The sequence below is a fragment of the Mya arenaria genome, chromosome 2 (assembly GCF_026914265.1).
Source record: "Mya arenaria isolate MELC-2E11 chromosome 2, ASM2691426v1".
Lineage (NCBI taxonomy): Eukaryota > Metazoa > Mollusca > Bivalvia > Myida > Myidae > Mya > Mya arenaria.
Genome location: NC_069123.1, coordinates 24,516,154 through 24,539,480, shown reverse-complemented (window position 1 = coordinate 24,539,480; position 23,327 = coordinate 24,516,154). Strand labels below are relative to the sequence as shown.

The 23,327-nt window shown below is 35.6% G+C and overlaps 2 protein-coding genes across 2 annotated transcripts; one reads left to right on the top strand and one right to left on the bottom strand.

Annotated features, from left to right (window-relative positions):
• Positions 1-132: 132 nt before the first annotated feature.
• Positions 133-10,565, top strand: LOC128241601 (WW domain-binding protein 2-like). The gene is made up of 7 exons (XM_052958611.1): positions 133-291; positions 2,405-2,507; positions 3,812-3,950; positions 4,695-4,787; positions 6,409-6,552; positions 7,164-7,262; positions 8,626-10,565. The coding sequence occupies exons 1-7, from the start codon at positions 236-238 to the stop codon at positions 8,751-8,753; spliced, it is 762 nt and encodes a 253-aa protein (XP_052814571.1). The 5' UTR covers positions 133-235; the 3' UTR covers positions 8,754-10,565.
• Positions 10,566-17,104: 6,539 nt separating this feature from the next.
• LOC128217896 (uncharacterized) lies at positions 17,105-19,787 on the bottom strand. The gene is made up of 4 exons (XM_052925341.1): positions 19,449-19,787; positions 18,614-18,726; positions 17,941-18,051; positions 17,105-17,597 (listed from the first exon to the last, which is right to left on the bottom strand). The coding sequence occupies exons 1-4, from the start codon at positions 19,480-19,482 to the stop codon at positions 17,394-17,396; spliced, it is 462 nt and encodes a 153-aa protein (XP_052781301.1). The 5' UTR covers positions 19,483-19,787; the 3' UTR covers positions 17,105-17,393.
• Between the last annotated feature and the right edge of the window lie 3,540 nt (positions 19,788-23,327).

The window sequence follows — 23,327 nt, the reverse complement described above, 5'->3', positions numbered from 1 at the left end:
CTCACGTTTGTTTATGTAAATATAGTGCACAGTTCCACCACGGAAGTGTCGACAGCTCTTTTTCTTTGCACCACCGTAAAGTGGTGGAGCTGGCGTTTAGAGGTCGTGGTCTTGCCGGGTGCTACTCCCGTGCTTCTCTGACTGAACACGTGACTTTGTTTACTTCCGGGTTCGAGATTACGTCAAGAAAATTGCAAAATAAATCACAAGAACTATTGCGTTTTCTGAAAAAAACATGTCAATCAACACGGCACATGCCAATGGAGGGGTGTTAATATTTACTGGAGAAAGGTGAGCACCCTGTATATTAATTAAATTTCTATAATTGAATTCGGAATCAGCTGAATTATGAAAAATAATGCTTAACTGCTTAGGATTTCGGATAAACATATTTCGGATGTCAATATATTAAATTAAATTAAGAGTCAATTTTAAAGCGTAGCATGCCACATCCTGAGTGTAGGAGACGTCTTTATGATTGTAAGGTTGTTTAATCGAAGATAAGTGTAACCTTGTGGGCTAATCTACTCAGTTAAAGCCTTGATGGGTTAGAAAAACCAGGACAGCTAAGATGTCTTTATAGTTTTGTCAAATTTAGTTGAGAAATAACATACTGTATCTTACAGGAAGCAAATGAAAAGTAACATGAAGAAAGAAGGAAAGAGACAAAGGATTTAATAAATTGTGCATATACAAGTGTTAGTCCAAATAATTTTGTATGTTGACGGATTTTTTTTTAGATATTTGATATGGCAAATCCTTCACGTACAAATTGTTTAGTGTCAAAAGTGGGTAGTTGTTCCGATCAGGATTCCGGGTTAAAGCATATAGCGTCTATAAAATATCATAAAAACAAGAAATATTACCAGATAATGTTATTTTATATTAGTTCCGTACACAAAAATTAAATATCCAACTTATAATAATGAGCTTGAACATAACGATATATACATGAAGGGCACCTGCAAGGCTTTAGGGCACAGTTTTAAATCGCTCGGAACATTTCGGCCTTGGCTGAGTTGTTACGATTGTATAACGAGGTCTATCTCGAAGCTTTGTCAGAGGAGGCCGAGTTATTACGATTGTATCGAGTTGTTCCCCTTCGCATAATTGTTGTCTGTGTCAGTCAACTTTCGTTTTATTGAAAAGGTAAACAACTTGTTTTAATGCATTAAATGCTTGTTTAGTGCAAAATAACATTTCACTAACATGGTAAAATATGAATATAACTCTTTATGATCAATTTCAACCATAAAATACTTCACTTAAAAGAATTTCAATATTTTTAAACACCCCCGTTTTTTGCACATTCCTGTTTAGTGTTAGGGATTGGAAGAATCCCGTATAACACGTCTATTATTTTAGACTAATACAAGTGTGTACTGTGAATGCAACAATTATGTAAGTGAAGTGTTCATTGCCATCGCAGCCATGACAGGATAATTAGTATTCACACTGAAGGCATTCATACATAACAAAACAAATATGCCTGGGAAACACTCACACTAGCTATAATTTAACATCTGGTTACATAAGGATAAATTTTTTTTTGACTTAGGACTAGAAGGGTTTAGAACTAGTCAGTAAAAACAGCTGTTTCAGAACCAGAGACTGAAGATTTTTGTTTTTGCTAGCTTACACGCTAAGGAGAATATAATGAATGTGCATTTATGTGGCTAGGGTAACATAATGAATGTCCAAATGTTTAAAAAGTTCCCTTAAGATCATTAGTGTGGCTTGGTTTAGCACTACAGTAATAATATAAGTTCACAAAGTCCAAACATATATCTTTTGGGGTGCAGGTCTAAGTGAACCACTTCCTAAGTGAACAACTTCCCAAGTGTACCATTTCAGGACCAAGTATACCACATTATTACTTTTGACGTCATCATATTGTCACTTTCACTTGATATTTAAACAATGTTGTGATCGAGCGTCCAAATCTGGGATAACATTGTGCTGGTATGACTTCTCCTCTACCAATTATTGTTACATTGTAACCAGCCTTTTTAAATTAAAACATAAATCTATAAATCTACACCATTACCCTTTCATTTTTTAATGTTTTGCTTGTTCATTTTTGATAATTTTTTCAATTAACAAACAAACAGTTTGCTATGTGTTCCCGTGCACAGAGCCTGAAGGTCAAATTATGAGTAATGACCAAGACTATTTTAGGGGTGGTAAGGTTGTGGAATTTTGATCTCTCTGTGTCTGTCATAATTCATGAGGAAATTTAATTTAGTCAGTAAGTTGTGTCTTACCCATGACATTGTATCCCCTGTTCTTCCTGGCTCATATATAAATGTTAGAGCCTTGAAGCCTTTACCTGACCCTCATTATGAAGGGAAGTGACCCATACTTTAATTTTGAAAGACTGTACATGTGAATGATTATTTTTCAGAATCCTGCTATACTGTGATAATGTCGAGATGGGATTTGAACCCAACACGGTTCCACATTTCAAGGGGAACAAGACCGGCACACTGTACCTCACTACTCACCGGGTATTGTTTTCTACATGATGTTTACCAGGACCCGTATTCACAGTTTGAGACTCAGAAAAGCTGAATTTTAATTTTGTTGTAACCAAGCTATTTTATGAGAAAAGATGGTAATAAATGATGTTTTTGTTACGAATAATCTGTTCAATCATGCACAATTCTTTTGTCAAACTTTGTCATATTATTTATAGATATTTTTTGTAACATTTAAGAATTTAGTTTTTTGAGCCTTAGTCTGAAACTGAGACTCAAAACGTTCGAGAAAACAGACCGAGGACCACTTGCTTATTCAGCTGTCGTAGTGTACAAGTGTCAATCACAGAGACTTGAATGTTTGATGCAGGTCCCAACAGCTGCCGCTGGCTTACTTCAAATAGTTGCCTGTGGCCTCAGCTGGGTAAAATCAGTCTTCACACTTAAAACAAAAAACTTTTTATGGGCTGTTTATCAGGTCATGCTCAAATTCCACTAGGGTTATGTTTTGGATACTTTCAAGTCTCTATGAGAGTGGTGTCAATGTATTTGTAATCCAGGCCTGTATACTATGTGTTGCGCGATATTCATTAAGGAAGAAAAGCTGTAGTTGCAGTATTGATACCAGTAGTTATTTGCTATTGCACTTCAAAGTTTTGATTTTCTTTTTAGTTCAATGTGGAAATTTCTTTTTAAATCGAAACGAAAAGGACGAAAGTCGAGTTATTGTGAAAGCCTTGGTGAAATTAGGTACAAACATTGCCTGAGATAATATGCATAGGTACAACAATATTCATTACTTTGGTCTTACGAATTATTTAGTCATGCCTGTGGTGTTTTTAATAAGCTTACCATAGTCCATATGATTTAGAATTGTCTTCTATCAGTTTCATAAGTATTCATTTTACACCCTTCGATCATCAGTAAATATAACACAGAAATCACTGGGATTCAAACTGGACAATATTCTTCAAAAACTAGTGGTCAAAATTTGCCCTAACCTGCAAGCCCTGCACATATACATTGCTTGCCAGGCTGTCCAAAATCTTATACATGCAGGCTTGTCACAATTACATTGGCGATGTGATAAATATCAGGAGCATTGAGCTTGATAATATTGAAGATGATCTTAATATGTCACATGCTGAGGGAAATCGGTCCCTGCATTGTCAGTCAAATATGCCAGATGATATACCAACTGATAACCAGTCTAGACTGCTTCTCACTGCACTGGAAACAAGATTTACTGGAATATATGAATTCAAGTTTGTGGATTCAAAAGCCTTATTTTGATGATTGTTAAGTACATATTTATCGTTAATCACCCATTTCAGGTAATCTTCTGTAACAAGAATAAAAAGGACATGTTGCAGTCATTCAGTCTTCCGTTCCTCCAAATGCGGGGGGTGGAGCTAGAACAGCCTGTGTTTGGAGCTAACTACATCAAGGGCAAGATGCTGGACGAAGCTGGAGGTAGGAAATTTATGGCTGCCAGAGGTTTTTCTGTTACTTTGCTATGATTTATCTTTCATTACAATGTCCTGTAAGATGGTTACAACATTTTCGTCTAAAATTTTGTCACTGTGACATGCTCAAATGGTCATATTGTTGTTTACAAATCAAAATAAGAAAACACAAATTTCAACGTAACAGAATAATCCATTCCAAAGACAATTCTTTCCAGACATTCTCTACCCTCAGAAAAAGTCTAAATCAAGTTTCTGTAACAAAACTTTATGGGGATGGTATCAATCAAAAGCCACATAACAGCGCTCATCTGCCTGGTATTGCATGATAAGAGCCTGCTGGTAAATGTTCTGTTGTGACAATTTATGTCTAAATGCAAACAAATAACGGATCCAAACGAATGGCAAAATTCAAACTCTTTCAATTGAATATTAGAATATTCAATCACCAAAATGAATCTCATAGAAGTTGAACTAAAATGTTATTATTTGCTATAGTAATATCTGGGTCCTTTTTAATCTTTTTTTTTCATAGCCGGTACAGGCGATGGACCCTGACTTTTCCCAAATTAAGCCTATGAAATTCCCCATTAAAAAAAATCCAACAAATACCAATACAATTTGAACAAACAAAACACAAAATCAAATAATTTCAATTCCACAGTATTTATATTTGTAAACAAATCTATCATTACACATCCTTACAATCATGTGGCCTTCATTAATCAAATAAATTTCAAATATTTGACAGGGAACTGGAGTGGAGAGGGCAAGTTTAAGATGTGGTTCAAGAGTGGAGGTGCGATAGAATTTGGCCAGGCCATGCTCAGAGCTGGAAAACTGGGTAAGAACAGTCAGCAAAATTAGTCTGTTGGATGAACAAGCCGGAATTCATATACTTTTGCCTGGCATTAATTTTTAGCTCGAAAAATAGGTGGGATATACTACTCGCCGTCGGCGTCAGGTTAAAGTTTTAGGGCAAGTTGGGATTTTCACTTATAAGTCCAATACCTTTCATTCAATTGAGTTAATACTTCACACAGTTGTTCAGGGCCAGCACATGATGAGGTTAGATAACTCCATATTATTCTTTACACAGATTATGGCCCCTGATTGACTATGGAACTTAGGTTAAAGTTTTAGGGCAAGTTGGAATATTTATTAATAACTTCTATACCCTTTGTTCAATTGATTTAATACTTCACACAGTTGTTTAGGACCATCACACAATGAGGTTTCATAACTCCATATTATCCTTAATACAAGTTATGGCCCCTGATTGACTTAGGTTAAATTTTTATGGCAGGTTAAAATTTTAGGGCAAGTTTGGATTTTCACTTAAAACTCCAATGCCCTTCATTCAATTGACTTAATACTTCAAACAATTGTTCAGGACCAACACCCAATGAGGTTACATAACTCCATATCCTTAATACAAGTTATGGCCCCTGATTGACTTAGGTTAATGTTTTAGGCAAGTAAAAGTTAAGGGCAAGTTGTGATTTTAATAAAAAAACTTCTATACCTTTTATTCAATGCACGTAATAAAATTCAAAATTATTTACGACCATCTTTCAACAAGAAACATAACTCCATTTTAACCCTAAATACAAATTATGTCCCTTGAATATATATATTTTTTTTATTTCTTTTGACAGGCACATTTTTAAATTCTAAATCAGTTTTCGATCACTGGTAAGAATTGCGGATTTGGCAATAAATTTTAAAATTAGCATGACTCTAAAATCAGATTGTGTTAAAGCTGCACTCGCACAGATTGACTGTATTGACAACTTTTTAGATTTTTGTCATAGAATTAGCCAATTATTGCGTAAATGTCATTTTTTTAAACGTAAGTATGAAACCTGAGATCTGATCTTTTGTCAACAATCTGATATCACTGGTTTTCAATCATTAATGCAAAATTCTAAGATAGTGCAGCTTTTAGTTCTGATAAGTATAGAAAACCTTTATTGTCTAAGTGTACATGCATTCAATTGTTAATGTTATTAAACATCATTTTATAGAATTAATGCTGCTGAATAATCAAATCAGTTGGACAACTTGGCTTCATCTCATATGCTTGAAATGCAGTGTTTTATGTCATAAGATAAGGCTTGACTACTTTGGTGTAAATCATAAATTAACAGCATACTTATGATTTTGTTTCACATTTTGAATATAGTTCAAGAATAATTAAATTGATGCAGTTGAACACAGTATTCAATACTGCATTAAGAATTAATTTTGTTTTTGGTTTCTTAAATCAAATCTATGATTGTCTCAATAATCTGATTGAAAATATATTTTGTTTTAGCTCACCTTTGAAATTAATTAAAAACAGCTTTGAATTTGACTCAATTTAGAAGACCAACAAATATGTATGTTTTGTGAAAAGATTATGGTAATTGTTTTAAGAAAGTTGAATGTTTATACATGTCGTTATATGCTATTCCATATTTCAGCATCCCGGAACAGGCCTGCCCAGCCACCGCCGTACTCCCCTCCCCAGGGACCTTTCTACCAGGCCCCACCCCCTGCATACAGTGCACCCCACACGGAGTACTACGCATGGGTGCCGTACCAGACATTCCCCACCGCTCCACCACGTATGATAAACTTAGGACTGACATATTTAAAAAAATAAAGGCTTTACATGTATTTCCCAGGGTTCTCAATAACTTTTGGCTGAACAGTCCCTAAAAAAATGTTACCTACTAGTAACCAATGGTGAATTCTAACCGGCCAAAAGTCAATTTGAACCGTCAATTTTGGCTGCTAGATGCTTCTAATTGAGAACCCTGGTTACATATGCTAATAATTGATGAATCATAAGGTGTTGCAATTGACAAAATGCAATGTACAAAGTGTTGATTAATTGTCAGTTTTGTCAAGATAATAATCAGATCCTATACAGTCGAACTCCGTTAGCTCGAACTGCAAGGGACTGGCGAAAATACCTCGAACCTCGGAAATTTTGAGCCAAGCAGAAAGGCTTAACTTAAGAATAAAGAAAGTGGTCTTTACATCCAGTTCGAGGAATTCGAGCCAAGCGAGTCTGAGCCAACGGGGTTCGACTGTAGTTTGATAAGATATTATTTTGAAAAAGCTTTTTATGACTTAGTGCTTGCTTCCAGACTACATAATAATAATATTATACTTAATAATTGTTTATGGTAATAACTTCCTTATAAAGTGTGAGTTTGCTGTGCAATTGCAGCTGAGTATGTGTACACAACTGGCGCCCCACCCCCGTACCCAGGAGTTGACCCCGCCTACCCTCCCCCTCAACCTGTGGCAAATGGCACATCATCTGCAGGTACGATAAAAATGATTCATTATCTTTTGTTTTAAGCAATTATACATAATATACTATCAATATATGTCCTCTGGGGCTGTATTCAATAAGCAACTGAGATTGAACTTAATTAAAATTAGAAACTAAGTGTTTTGATTGGCCTGTATATTTGGCTGAATGGAATCACTGATGCATGTCTAAGGATAAATATAATATCAATATTATATACTGGCCCAAGTCACTGCATTTACTTGTATTTAATCAAAGTCTTGTATGGGGTATGAAGTGTTTTGATAATCAGGTGACAGTGCATGTACAAGTTTAGAGTAGATGTTTAAATGTTGCTCCATATAACCATAAGCTTGTCTTTTAAGACAAAATATTTGGCTGTAATGTAAGTCATTGTTGGCAAAAACTTAAACCTTGGTTATATCAACAGAGGCCAAATAGTTTTAATGAAAATTGGTACATGCATTCCTGGACACGATAGATATGAGTTTGGTAAAGTCAATACTTGTTGTTACCTAAGTAATTTCCTCTTATTTTAAAGAAACGAGAACAACGGCTGTGCAGCACACTTGTTTTTGCTTTTCTTTTCCATTTCATAAGAGTTATGACTGAGATTAACCTTTACTTAAATTGTATGCTTATACAAAATACACGCCTATAGGTTTGCAAATCAGTAGGTCGAATGTGAAGATCACGTTTAAAAGTCTTAGGTAATCTTTGTCCAAAAAAACCCTAAGAACCATTTTACCTAGGAACACGTAACTTCAGTGATAGGTTGCTTTTGACCACCAGATGACCCCTATTGTATTTACGATGAGTAGGTGACAATCAACAGTCTTAGGAAATCTAAGACTGCATTATTAGAGAACAGTTTGACCTAGGACCCTGAAACTACAGTGCTATATGTAGGTTGCCCTTGATCAGTGAATGACTCCTTTTGTTTTTGAGGTGAGTAAATTAAAATTCAAGGTCATGGTCTTTGGAAAACTTTGTCCACACAATAACTTGAGAAAGGTTTGATCTAGGACCATGAATCTTCAGTTGATTACCCTTGACCAGAAGATGATCCTTTTTTTAAGGCCAGTTGGTCGTGGTCAATGTCAACAGTTTTTGACCCTTGACAAGTATGACACCCATTTGGATCAGTGTGACAGTCAATCAAAGGTCTGGGGTAGCAGTCTCATCAAAACTTGGACCGCAGTTCACTTTCATAAAACCTTGTGCAACCATTAATAATCAACACGTTAAAACTTCCTTATTTAATTTCCACAAGATATAACTACCGTATTGAAAAAGTTGTTGTTGTTTTTCTTTCTTTATGCAAATATTGAAGCTCTAGAAAGTGATAATACTCTCTGTTGTTTTCTTCTTTTAGACGCAAAAGCTATGGAGGCGGCTGCCAGTGGCTACTACAATCCGGCAAATCCCCACAATGTGTACATGCCAGCGCCGTACCCTTCTGCCCCACCCTCATATGATGACGTTACGAAGAAGAATCAGTGATTTGGGGACCAGACTGACATTTTATTTTTGTTTTATTGTGTAAAAAGGAAATTTTCGCGTGTGTGGTTTATTTCCGCAAATATACAAATTTCTTAAAAGATGTGTTAAATCTGGACTAAATTATACTCAAAATTGAAAATAAACACATTGAAATTTAAGATGATGTTATTGCTAGTATACACATGTACGTAGAAATGGCACCCTTCCATCAAAAATATGGTTACGGTACAACTGTTACAAGATTGCATGTTCTTCGTAGCATGTACTTTGATATTCGTGATTTTAGTTAATCACCATATGTTAAATCTTCAACTCGATCCTTATTTATTATAACTAGGATGGATTGGTACTTTTCGATTTTTAAGTACAAAATATTTCTCAATTCTATTTTTTTTATTTTGTTGATTAATCTGTGTATTATATTCTACATACATGTAACTTCATATTTATTATTTGTCAGCTGAACATTTTAGTGTATTTTGATGATCTTTGCCAGTCATTTGTTAAGATTGTTATAAGTACTTGTTATACTACACGCATTCTCTCGCAGCCAAAGTTCTTATATCTTTGAATTAAAATATGTTGTTGTTGTTTTAAAAAAAAATGCGCCGTGTAATATACTTGGGAGTAGAAACCTATTAAAAGAGTAATTAATGCTTTATTCATTGAATAGATAGATGATCGCAGTACACACAGATTTCGAAACAATTTCAAAGGCTATTTTTGGAGGACGCAATATAGTTTAATAATTTGTACCTGTATTTTATTTGTAAAGCACAATGCCTGTACCTTTCTTTTTTTCATTAAATGTTTTATATGTGTGCATATTCTCTTTCCAGAATGTGTTGGTACTCTGTAATTTAATTTATCAGAATCATGATATTCTAAATTACCAAACAGGTCCTGAGGAGAAAACTATTTTGTAAAATTTAATGTACCGTAGTAAAATAATGAGCTTATTTGTTTGTTTTATATTAGATACAAGCAAAAAATACAGTATATGTAAGTATTTATTTATTAAAAATCTTTGTGTTTTCAACAAGTTAAGATGTTTTCTTAAACACTTGCTACATAGTATTTAAAAGTTATTTATATACATGTAAGTAGCTGATCTGTTTTTCAAAGGAAAGATGTGCAGGAATTATTATAGTTAAGGTGTCATCGTCGGCAGTATAGTGCAAATACCTTGGCCCAAACTATAAAACTATTCAAGATAATCAAATAGAATTTGGTACCCATTATGCAAGAGACATATGGCCCAATAAGGCCCAAAAATTGCCCTCCTTTCGATTAAAGTGACACACTATTCAAAATCAGTACATACACATGTATAACAAACATACATTTTAACTGATAAATCTTTAACTACTTACAAAATAATGCAATTATGGAAAATATTAATAACTGATAACAAGATTGTAACCATGTATCTAATACCAGAAAGCGCAAAAATATTAAATGATTGGCGAGTGATAAAAGATTTATTGTGGTCCACTATAGTCTCATAAGGTAGAAATACTGTGTTTAATGCTCATTTTGTTCAATTTAAACTCAGTATCCTTTATAAAAAACTTTGTTTAGGACATTTATTCATCTTTTTGGAATATTAAAACAATATTATTTAATGTGTTAAATCTTATTTGGGAGTAAGAGTGCATCTTTAAAAAAACCCAGACGAACATTGACATTCACTTTGAGTTACTCTTGTTTTAGTTATACATTATATGTGATAAATGTTGTAAAGTTTATTTGATTCCTTACCTGTATACATTGTTACATTCTAGTGGATGATTTATTAAAAAGTGTAGAAAATATGTGTTAGTTGTAACATTCATGGACTTTGTGTGATAGCATCACAAATACCTAACTTTCACAAATTGAATATACAAAGTACAAATCATAAAGAATTCATCATTTCTACTATCAAATACAGAGATGACAAATCAAATCTTGAACTTTAAAATATCACTTAACATTATTCTTTGCACATTATATAATTATATAAATAGATATCAACGTAGAAATTGTGTTTGTCATGTACAGCCTCTTTCCATCAAGTCCTGCTTCTTCTTTATTGAGTTATTTGAAGAAAAGTACTTGTAAGTTAAAATTACTTCATACTACTTCCATTTCACCAGTATGAATTTCCTTTTTTTCGGAGAATAAAGAGGCATTGCTACTCACCTCGGCATCAGCGTCTGGTTGGGTTTCAGGGCAAGTTGGCACTTGCACTTATAACTCCAATACCCTTCATTAAATTCACTTAACACTACACACAGTTGTTCAGGCCCATCGTACAATGACGTCATATAACTCCATATTATCCTTAATACAAATTATGGCCCCTGATTGACTTGCGAATAAGGTTAAAGTTTTGGGGCAGGTTAAAGTTTCAGGGCAACTTGGGATTTTTAGCTCGACTATTCGAAGACTAGGTGGGCTATACTACTCGCCCCAGCGTCGGCGTCCTGTTAAAGTTTTAGACCAAGTTGGGAATTTCACTTATAAGTCCAATACCCTACATTCAATTGACTTAATACTTCACGCAGTTGTTCAGGGCCATCACATGGTGAGGTTAGATAACTCCATATTATTCTTTACACAGATTATGGCCCCTGATTGACTATGGAACTTAGGTTAAAGTTTTAGGGCAAGTTGGAATATTTATTAATAACTTCTATTTTCTTTGTTCAATTGACTTAATACTTCACACAGTTGTTTAGGACCATCACACAATGAGGTTACATAACTCCATATTATCCTAAATATAAGTTATGGCCCCTGATTGACTTAGGTTAAAGTTTTCGGGCAGGTTCAAGTTTTAGGGCAAGTTTGGATTTTCATTTAAAACTCCAATACCATTCATTCAATTGACTTAATACTTTACACAGATGTTCAGAGTCATTACATAATGAGGTTAGATAACTCCATATTATCTTGTATACAAATTATGGCCCCTGATTGACTATGGAACTTAGGTAAAAGTTTTGGGGATATTGTTTAATAACTTCCCTTCATTCAATTGACTTAATACTTCACACAATTGTTCAGGGCCATCACCCAATGAGGTTACATAACTCCATATCCTTAATACAAGTTATGGCCCCTGATTGACTTAGGTTAAAGTTTTAGGCAAGTAAAAGTTAAGGGCAAGTTGGGATTATAATACAAAATACTTCTATACCGTTCATTAAATGCGCATAATAAAATTCCAAATTATTTAAGACCATCTTACAATAAGAAACATAACTCCGTTTTAAGCCTACATACAAATTATGGCCCTTTTTGCCTTTGAAAGGCATATTTGTATATTCTTAACCACATTTTCATGCTGGGAAATCAAGTTTTTTGAATGACTTGCGTCATTGTCTGGGCGGGCTGGTTGGAGGGCCGCATCAAAGTCACCTTATGTATCGAATAATTTTAGTTAGGTTGGACATAAAGAGACCAAACTTGGTATTATTACATCGTTATTGTATTCTAAGTCAAAGCGGCGTAGTCGAGCGCGCTGTCTTACGACGGCTCTTGTTATTATTAACTTCTATACCCTTCATTAAATCGACTTTTTTTCTCTACTTTTTAATTTCTTTTGATGGGCACATTATTGTATTTTTAACAAGGACTTCCTTAGTTGGGCGGGCCGGTAGGATGGCTGCATCAATCTCACATATGTTATTGAATAATTTTAGTTAGGTTTGACATAAATTGATCAAACTTGGTATATAGGAAGAAGAGACGCTATGATCAAGGTCAATGTCACTGTTGCTATAAATAGAAAAACGGTTGGTATTAAATAAGTTAAGGTCGACATATTGCGACCAAACTTGGTACATTTGACATGTTGATAGAGACCTTTCATGGGATTCTGTTTGGGGCCCCTAGAGTCCAGGTAACTGTTGCTTGTAATAGAAAAATGGTTAGAATTGAATAAGATAAGTCATGGTTGACATATTGTACCCAAACTTGGTATTTGCTAAGAGTTCATGGAGACCGTCCATGGGATTGCGTTTGGAGCCCCTATAGTCAAGGTCACTGTTAATAAAAATAGATAACCTTTTGGTACTGAATAACTTTAGTTAGGGTCGACATTTTGTGACCAAACTTGATATGTAGGAAGAGTTTATGGCGGACTTCCAAGAGATTGTGTATGTGACCCCTAGGGTCAAGGTCACTGTTACTTAAAATAAAAAAAAAACAGTTCATACTGAATCTCACAACAAGGGCTGAAGGTCTGTCAGTCATTGAAAACCTGGTTTTGTCGCATCGCGGCTTTTCTTGTTTACTTTTTATTTTGACTTTTATATTGCTTTTGAATGCCACATATTACATCATTATTGTATTTATTTCTAAGACAAAGCGGCATTGTCTTTCGACGGCTCTTGTTTATCTAAATGGCCAGCAATTGGTCAGACGTTTCCCTCTATTTATCTATCGTCAGGTTATAGGTCGGCACTTTAGCACGACCCGGAATGACGCAACGCAAGGAAGGAAAACAAAGCAGGACCGTAAAACACCAAAATCAGTCAAGTCCGAAAATGCGTATACTATTTTTAGCGTTTAACTCGTTTACCCTTAAAATGATCTGTCTGACTTGTCTGGAAAAAAAACGCATTCGGAACTCCTCGGCCATTTTTTTCAAAAACAACATGTTGTTTTCGATAAAATGGCAGAGGAGCTCCGAATGGAAAAAAAACGTTCGCGCGGAAATAAAATTCTTCAACTTGTATTATAATGTAAACAATCAGAGATCTAAAGAGCTGTATCCGATTCTCCTTTATTTTCATTTGACTAATTTTACAATGACAAATGGGATTTCTAGTTTAAGTTTATTATGACCTATACAAATCTTAATTTTATTCAGTTCATTTCTGTGAATTACACAGGAAGTCAGCGTGAATTTCAACCGCCTTACTTAATTAACTCAACTTAAACTTCAGTACTTAATATCGACACGGACCTAGCAAGGTTTATTGCTCCGAGATATCGAATATCAATATCCTACGCAGTGATCTCCCCTCATAAGCAAAACAGACGAATTATATATATAACGGGATTTCCCAGAATGGTGACCTATATTTGATGGTAGGTATATGTGTTTCCTACTACACCTACTATTAAATGGTACTCCGCCTACTTTACTCTAGTTAATACACGACCCAGCCGGAAAAATGAGTGTCGATTTTGCCATTTAATGATCAATTTTGCCTTAAATGAGTTAACGAGTTTTCCTAGAATGGTGACCTATATGGAGTGGTAAGGGGGCGTGTCTCTTACAACACTGACTCGGTAGTACTCCGCCTACTTCATTTAAATGAGTACCAGACGCAGGCGGAATATGGGTATTGTGTGGATTTTGGGTCAATTTTAGGCCAAATACGGGATGTGTGACTATTTGGGAAATACGTTTCGAGTCACGCTTATAATGAGTAAATGAATTTTGCCTGACTGGTATACCTATATGGAAGGGTAGTCGGGCGTGTTCCCTTCAACAGTATTCCACCTACTTTATGTTAGTGAGTACGAGCCACTGCCGGAAAACGCATCTAATGTCAATTCTAGTTTGAAAGAGTGTATCCTACTGCTAAGTGTTTTCCTACATGGTGTGGTAGGTGAACATGTGATTTTAGGTGGTATTCTAAAGCAGTCAAACTCCTTAAGCGACATATAATTCCAGTGTTGTGATCATACTGAAACTATCGGAAACTATATTTATACTGTAACGTGCGAGACCAACAAACACCAACAGATCCCTTCAGAGAAAAGCATGCTCGACCTTGAGAGATCCACTGGGCTTTATACACACTAAATTCTTTATTCACACAGAGCCCGGGCTTTGCTAATTTGCATATTACCAACCATACGTACTATGAACGTACTTCCGTCTATTACGGAATGTTATACTATGAACGCGCATCCGCCATCTACAGCGGACCGTTATATTTCTTTCCCCTCCGAGAAGACTCCATTCGGAACTCCTCGGCCATTTTATCGAAAACAACCTCGGATGTATGCCGGTACATCAGTTGAAGTAGTCCGTAAATTTTTGAATAATATCATTAATTAAATGTAGTGTTTAAGAGTTGTATTCATTGCTCTCAGTTTAAACTGATTGCCAGCGAAGTATATTATTGCAAACATGATTAAGATTCCCAAGAGTTAAGTCATAAAGTTTAACAACTAATTCAGATTACTACGCGATCTATTTGCAGCGGACTTAAACGTACCACTTTTTGAGTATGTAAACCGTCCAAATACATCCGAGGTTGTTTTTGAAAAAAATGGCCGAGGAGTTCCGAATGAGAAGACTTGTCTCGAGTCTTGGTCAGGGAAACTCGTAGGTTAGGTAACTCCGTTTCGGCAGTTGTCTGTATCCCACCGCTGCCACCATTTGTAACCTGCAAGACCAACAAACACCAACAGATCCCTTCAGAGAAAAGCATGCTCGACCCTGCAGGGGTTCCCTGTGTATGAACGCACATCCGCCGTCTACAGCTGACCGCTACAATACAAATCAACATTTCTAATGATGGGTGGCTCTCACAATTAGCCAAAATCTGGGGGGAGTGCAATTTTCCTGTTGTATGTAAAACACAAGCTGCAGCCCGAAGTTGTCAGCTTCAAGTGGATTTACGAACATTAGCTTTGTGTCTCACATTAAAAACATGTGTTAGTCTGGAGTATAAGTATCTTCCATGGCCGCTCGTGTAAGGTATGTGCAACATTACTCGGGCGTAGGGTGTTTTGCAGAAACGAGGTTTACTGGGAATAGGCAGAACACTCTGCGAGAGTGTTGGGATGAACTTATCTTACACGAGCGGCCATTGAAGATGCTTTTTTTTCTCCCACCTCAGTTGAAAAATATAGTAAAAATGTATTGTTTTCGCTTTTGCGCGTAGTAAAAACGCTCGCGTATAGATATGTGATGATTTGTGTTTTTTAGATATGGGCGTAGTGATTTAACGTATGTAAATAGTCAAATCGTTCTTTAAATAGTTTCGGGGGGGGGGGGGGGGGGGGGAGAGAGAGAAAGTGTAGCGTGAAAACCTCTTTTTGTGACATTTGAAGCGGGAAATTTCAGATTTTATTTTGATTTTAGTTCTTGCCACCAGGAGAGGTATGTCTATCGTTTTACTGTTTTCATCGACATTGTATGAAACGCAATTTCATCGCAATAAAGTTATGGTAACCATTACCGCTTATTGCTGTGCGAAGTCCATGTGAAACTCATCGGCCTTGCGTGATGACTGGGAGTAGATAAGGTCCTGCTAAACCCACTTAGGGCTACAAAGAGCGTCTAAGATCTAACAACAGATACTCGAAACACAAGAGATACTTACAAATCACTATGAAACAGAAATTCTGTACGGAAATGAATTGTTATGGAAGTATTTACAATTAAGTATGTAATTTTATTCTCAAGTTGGTTCATGTATTTGCGTATTTATAAAAAACCTGTTTATGTGATTCTCGATCATAACTGTCTCGATAAAGGCATACTTATATTAATATACTCATGTTTTCTGTATTTTAAGGATGAATGAAAATTAAAGCAAATGGTATGAAAAGGGTCGATTCTAACCTGCTAAATTGCCAAAACAATGTGTTGCTAAAATATCTTATGCCGACATAGAATATATATTTTGAGTGTCAAAGTTAATTTCGAGCGTGTTTTAAACGAGTTTACAAGTTTTCACACAACGGGGTGGTAGATGGGCGTGTCCCATACAACAATTCATGGTAGTTCTCTCCCTACTTCACTCAAGTGAGTACCAGACCTATATGGAGTGGTAGGTGGGCGTGTACCATACAACAATTACTAGGTAGTACTCCCCCTACTTCACTCTAGTGAGCACCAGATCTATACGTCCCAATATGGGGTGGTAGGTTGGTGTGTCGTTCTTAGATCTAGTCAAACGCGTTAAGCAGTGAATCATTCACGGCCAGATAATAAATTTATAGTTCATCTAGCCAAAAGAAATATCTAAACGGAAATTATTTACCTCCGCCAGAAAATAATATCCGGCCGGAAATAATACATCTTCAGCCAGAAAAAAAAGATCCGGCCGGATAATATTAACTTAGGCTGGAAACCGTATTAGGCTGTCCGGATGTCCGGCTAGCTTCACGCACCTGCGCTTAACGACATTTCTCAAACAACAAAAAAAAACAGTTGAATTCAGACTGGACCCGCTGATGTCACAATCAGGATAAAGATATAGCCCCATTTTACCTTAAGAAATACATCCGATCCCAGGAATTTCGATGTTGGACAGTTCTTATGTCCTTAACTTCCAAGGATTGTATGCATGTTAAAATACAGTTTGCGGTATATGTAACAAAATAAATGAATGCGCACTTCAAAACTCGTTTAATTATTTTTTCCAAACGTTGATTATGAAAGCAACTTAAACAACTTATAAATAATAGCAAATGGAAAACAAAAGGCCTAGCTAAAATCAAAAAGTTTACATTCTGTGAAGAATGGACCTTCAAATAGCTGGCCAGGTTTTCTTTACAAGCGAGTCAGATATTTGATAATTGCATACATTTTTTAGTAAATAAACATTGAACTATCGAAATAATGTTCTATCAACCCCTATCATGTCATACACCTGTATTAAATTCGCTGGACATTGCAAATCATTTGATCATTGCTGTGACAACGGATGCCAATGTTATGAGCATTGCTAGGCAGGCGTGTAGACTGTTTCCGGTAGCATGTGGTGACGAGAACAGTTTGTCAGCACAGCCAGCGCCCTTACAACATTGTGTGGTAGTGCTGCCTGTTTCCGTACAAGGAGTGGATGTACATTCTGCTGTGACTGTACCGTTGAGGAGTGTAACCTAAACAAAGACTAGCAATGAAGGACAGGAGTTCAACGAGAAAACATGATTGCAGTTGGATAAACAGGCTAATACCGAACCATCATCATACTTAACCTTCATATTCTTCAAAATCAAGCTTGCTGAAAGTCAAATTACTATCATAATGAATTATCTGAATAGTGATCAATCATACATATAATTTCATATGTAAATTATTAAATAAGTAATTCCTCTCCCCTCACACACACACACACACACACACACACACACACACACACACACACACACACACACACACACACACACACACACACACACACACACACATGTATAACTTACAAAAGTTTTAACTCATTCTTACTTGGCATCCATTGGCGTCATCTGTTATTTTACATGTTGATTCTAATGTCTTGAGACAGCTGTTGTCTGTTCCACTGCAAGTTCCAACCGTACAATAGTATGGCTCAAAATCCTGAAATAAATTTGATGTCCAAATAGAAAAAAGTATTTCAACGATAATGTCAATGTAGGAACGTACACTTGTATCTAAGGAAACGATATAAAATAATAACTTATGTTTGGCCGGACATGGTACTGCAGACAATGGGACATGGCTCTGAGGGAGAAAGGGGTCCGCTGTTTCAGGCAGTGTGGCAACTAAATTAAATCATATCAATTCTACATAGATTGTAGGAGATTGTGTTTAATTGATCTAGTTTTGTTTTCAACGGCAAAATATGTCAAGTGTGTACTTATTCGCTATCGTCGAGTTGTGTTTGAAATAAGACAAATAATAGATTGTATCATAATGTTTCGATTGTGTAGACGATTGAAATTGCTGGTCTGTGCCCAAAAGCTGAGGGCAGTAGCGTGTAACTAAAATGGACAGGGTGCAGCATTATTCAATATAATATTTTATATTATTATAATAAAAACATTCAAGTGTTCGCCATTTTGAACGGCGGCCCGGGTTTAGCAAAGAGCCGTTCTATTTACTGTTATTTGATAAAAATAGTAAAATTTTATTAACTAACGGTATAAGTGGCTGAAAATTCTGGTGTTGATACTTCTGTTATTTCACCATCCATCGTTGTATCGGCTGTTGTTGCAGCTGACACAAGGGCGAGCACAGACCCACATACTATCACTGGAATTCAAATATCAGCTTTGTAATCGTCTTTGGCTGTGTTTGTGGGTTCAGTATGTTCACGGTGCCAGAAACTTTTCGGTTCGATTTGAGTACATCATACTGGAGCGTGTATCTCAATGCTTTAACAGTATCTCCGGTACTTTAACACGTTTTTTAGTGAAATTTGGGAACTAGCAACTTGTTCTGTATGTTTTATTCATAGTTATTTCGAGAAAAAATAAAGAAAAATACAAGCAAAGCGTTGATATTGATTTATTTCTAATTGCGACAATGCAAAATTATAAAAATGAAGCTCATCTGTATATAAAACAAATCCAATCAAAATGTTGAAGCTTATTAATAGCCTTCCCCGCAATCTAGAAAATGTGACTTTCGTAGGCAAAATTGAACGTTTTAAGACTATAAGTGAATATTGCTCTGTCAATACAATATAAAGCCACATTTCCGTTAAATCTCATACAGTTTTAATGATATAAACTTTTTCACTAATATTATTTTATTAAGATAATTATTATACTGAATAATTCTCATTTTATATATATGTTGATAATGTAAAAGCAATATCGAATCTAATAAAACATTGTATCTCGAACAATAGTAATAGTATTTAGTTTTTAATTACCCGTAAAACATAAATATCTATGTTAGAAGTAAGAAATGTCCATTGAAAGAGTGTTTCAACGAAATAATGATAATATATAAAAGTTGATATACTATACCTCCAAGAAAAGTGAACACGTTTATAGACTTCATTTTTCTATATGCCCAAGTCTTCGCAATAACGTTTGAATTTATCTACATGTACTTTTAAAGTTTCCGCTAAAAAAATCCCACTTGTTTGTTTCCGTAAAATGTGACCCAACTATGAAATGTGTTTTTTATAGTAATTTGTATTATATAATTGTCATGTTCACCGAAACTAACATTCAAAACAACAATCCGTTGTGTAGCACTGTATCAATTTGCCCAAGATGACATGATAAACTTATAGTTAAGAGTTTATGTTTTATACTGCTAGTTGTATATCAAATATGTTTTCAAGAATACTGATCAGTGACTTATGTTCAAGCTTTCTATATATACCAGCTCGAATCGGAACACCTCGGCCATTTTCCATCGGAAACAACTTCGAATACATACGGACGTTTTACAATGTCAGGATTTTTCACATTTAATTACTTTGCTAGTAGATTGCGTGGTATTTTCAATTTAGCTGTAACCCTGATGAATTGACTATATATATATATATATATATATATATATATATATATATATATATATATATATATATATATATATATATATATATATATATACAGACGTATACAATGTAGTTTACTAAATGTTACAACCATGCACTTGTGTGGAGGGGAGAGTAATTGCTTCTAATTTACGTATAAAAGTATATGTATGATTGATCAAAGTTCAGAATATCTATTGTAATGGTAATTTGACAGGCTTTCGTGTTTCGCGGGTTAGACTGTTTATCAAATAGACATTCATGTATTCTCGTTTAACTCCAGTCCGGTATTGCCAGTGTTTGACTCGCTTGCAAGAAAAACTGGTCACCCAGTTGAAAGTCCAAAACCATTGTTATTTAACATATTACTTTTTTATTCGTCTTTTTTTCCATTTGTTGTAAGAGTCTTCGTTGACTGGCAATAGTTCATAAGTTGTTTAAATTGCTTTCATAATACAATTTAGTAAATAATATATGACTCAGTTTTAAAGTATTCATTTATGTTGGTACATCTTCCGAAAATGTCGTTCGCGTATGTTGACATTTAAACACCTTAACAATCCAAGGAACTGACAATTGAACTATACAACATCTAAATTCTTTATTTCACACATTTAGCGCCAAGTCTTTATTTGTCTAGAAGAACATATCTTATTTGCTCCTCCCAGTTTGAGTTTCCCTGTCTCTGTTTTACTGAGACTGTTTTAATACTTGATAGAGGACTTAAAAGAAGCGGCCTTCGTGCGTTTTTGTTGAGTTCATTTCGACTTTAGAATTGATATGAAAGTTAACCCAGTTGACACTTAACGTTGTAGAAACGTTGCAGCAAACGTTGTCCGCACGTTTTTAATGTTTATACAACGTAACTTTGGCAACCAAGTTGTTACATTGTTACCATAACGTTGAGACAACCATACATTATAACGTTGTCACATCGTTGTATGAAGGTCGAGTATTGATTGCCAAAGTAAGGTTGTCACACACATTAAGGTAACCTTCACATTCATAACGTTGTCACAGCGTTATGTATTAAGTTAAAGATGGAACCATGTTGATGATTCAACAAATGTGTAATTAAAAATGTCGGAATGTGACGTCACATTCTGAAGATAACAATCATTCCCACGCTATTGTTTTCATGAAATATTTTAAATAAAAGCAAACTTAAATCAAGTTTGAGTAATGGGAGGTAATAAGCCTATTATATTGAGTGATTATATCAGCCTTTTATCACTGAACAACATGGAAAAAAAATAAATTTAAATGGTTGTATCATCTTGTTTAGTTATTCTAAAAGAAACCTTAAAAAGAGTCCGGAATTAGTAAACTTCCTAACACATTTTTTTTGTATTAGAACAACGTTTGTTTATTGTAGGAAGACCGCGTTCAAAAACAGCGGGAAAAGTTAAAAGTCTGGTTTGCTCTTTCTACACTAGATGATGTCGCTATAACAGCAGTAGATTGAGAATTTTATGAATATTTGGATACATAATTATGCGTACATCACATGAAGGGATGGCCCTAGTCTGGAGTTCCTTCCCCTAACACTATCGTTATCATACTGTATGGAATATCAGTGAGCGGGGAACCAGACTAGGGATGACCCTTGGTTTTTTTTTACTCAGCCCACTGAGGTTATCAAAGTAGTGATGTAATGTTATTAAGCAAACAATAAAGCAAGAATCTGTTGCTACCTCAGGTTCTGTTCTTGTTCAAATTGAATCCACGTGCAAGAGAAGTTATTCATACATTTCTTCGAAAACATCAAGACACGTTTCTCTCCCCATCGTGTCTAATAAAACATTTTAAACGTTTTCTTCTGTTTTATCCCAGCATTAGCTTTGTTCTTCTTTGGTCACTTCTTCGATGGCTTCCTCCATACGTCTACGTTTTTGGCGAGTATATAAACATATACCTAACTGTTTCAGCGAGTCTAGCATTATGTGAACTTCCTTTCCATGGCAGCTTTTGCACAAAATCAAATTCAGATTGTGGCTGATGCAGTAGTGATACACAGCTTTTGGAAACTGCAGAGTAAATTTAGCGGCGCGACCACCATTCTTGCCGGCCATGTTTACAGCATCAACCATTGTCTGTAAACATAAAAACATTGTCAAAAACAGTATTGTTTGAACATGACAATTTTTCAGCGAGTCTAACATGATGTGAACTTCCTTTACCTGGCAGCTTTTGCACAGAACCAAATTTAGGTCGTGGCTAGTGCGGTAGTGATAATTTTCTCGTGTGTGGCCTCTACTTTTAGGACATAACCAAACAAATGCCGAAAAGTCATTGATAATAAGCATAAGTTGCCAACGCAAACGTCCTGACCTATATGCTAAGTTACAGAAATTTGGAACATTGTTCGTTCTTCAGCAGCGATAAGGCGTACGATATAAGCAGACTTCTTTTCTCCCAAGCGGCATTCAGTTTAATTTGCTACACGTTTAGCATGGAACATCGCGCTATTTTGCTGGCACTGTTTGCCAGCATTTTGAGTTCGTGTTATTGTCAGCTAGATCAAGCTAGAATTGATCTGCCAAAGGGCGGGCGTAACGTTTGTCCTTACTGCGTTTACTGTGCCTCCAAGTACCTCTGTGACGAAATATGTTCTTTTGACGGATGCGACCTATGCCAGTATAGACACCATTGCGACAGTACATGCATCGGATTGTGCAAAACATCCGACCCTTGCGACCCAAATCCTTGCTTCAACAACCAAACATGCGAACAGAAACCGCAGGGATCGGCACACTGTGTTCCTGGCGTTGATCCAAAGTGCATGGAAAAGGCTCAAAGAGGAACTTGCGACTTTTATCAGTGTTTTGATGAAAAGACGCAGTGCGGCGCTGGTGGATATGCACTTAAATTTGGCACAAAGTATTGCAATCGCTTTAGTTACTTTTATTCGAATTTCACGTCTGGTGGACAAGCTATGATTGATTGTGTCAGGCATTGTTTGACAAGATTTCTTCTGAATTATTACGAGATGCCCAACAGTGACTGCTCCGCCATTGAGTCTGCCGCGTTTGATTCGCACGTAAATTGTTACGTGGGCTGCAATTTTTGCGACGAGTGGAATGACAATAAGAAAGCATTGTATAACGTCTACGAGTTAAGAGACCTCGCATTATCACCAACAATCTGGAGCCAAATGGCCGAAGTCGGTGCAACATGCCTTTTGCCGAGTGTTGCTACATCGCCAATTATTTGCAAATATTTACTTTTAGCATTTTTATCTCTGAATTTTATTTTATTAGAATAAATATTTACTTTGCAATATTTTAATTTCCATTGCATATTAATTGTACAATGTTCTTTTGTTCGTAATATATCTACAACATTACATGTACATGTT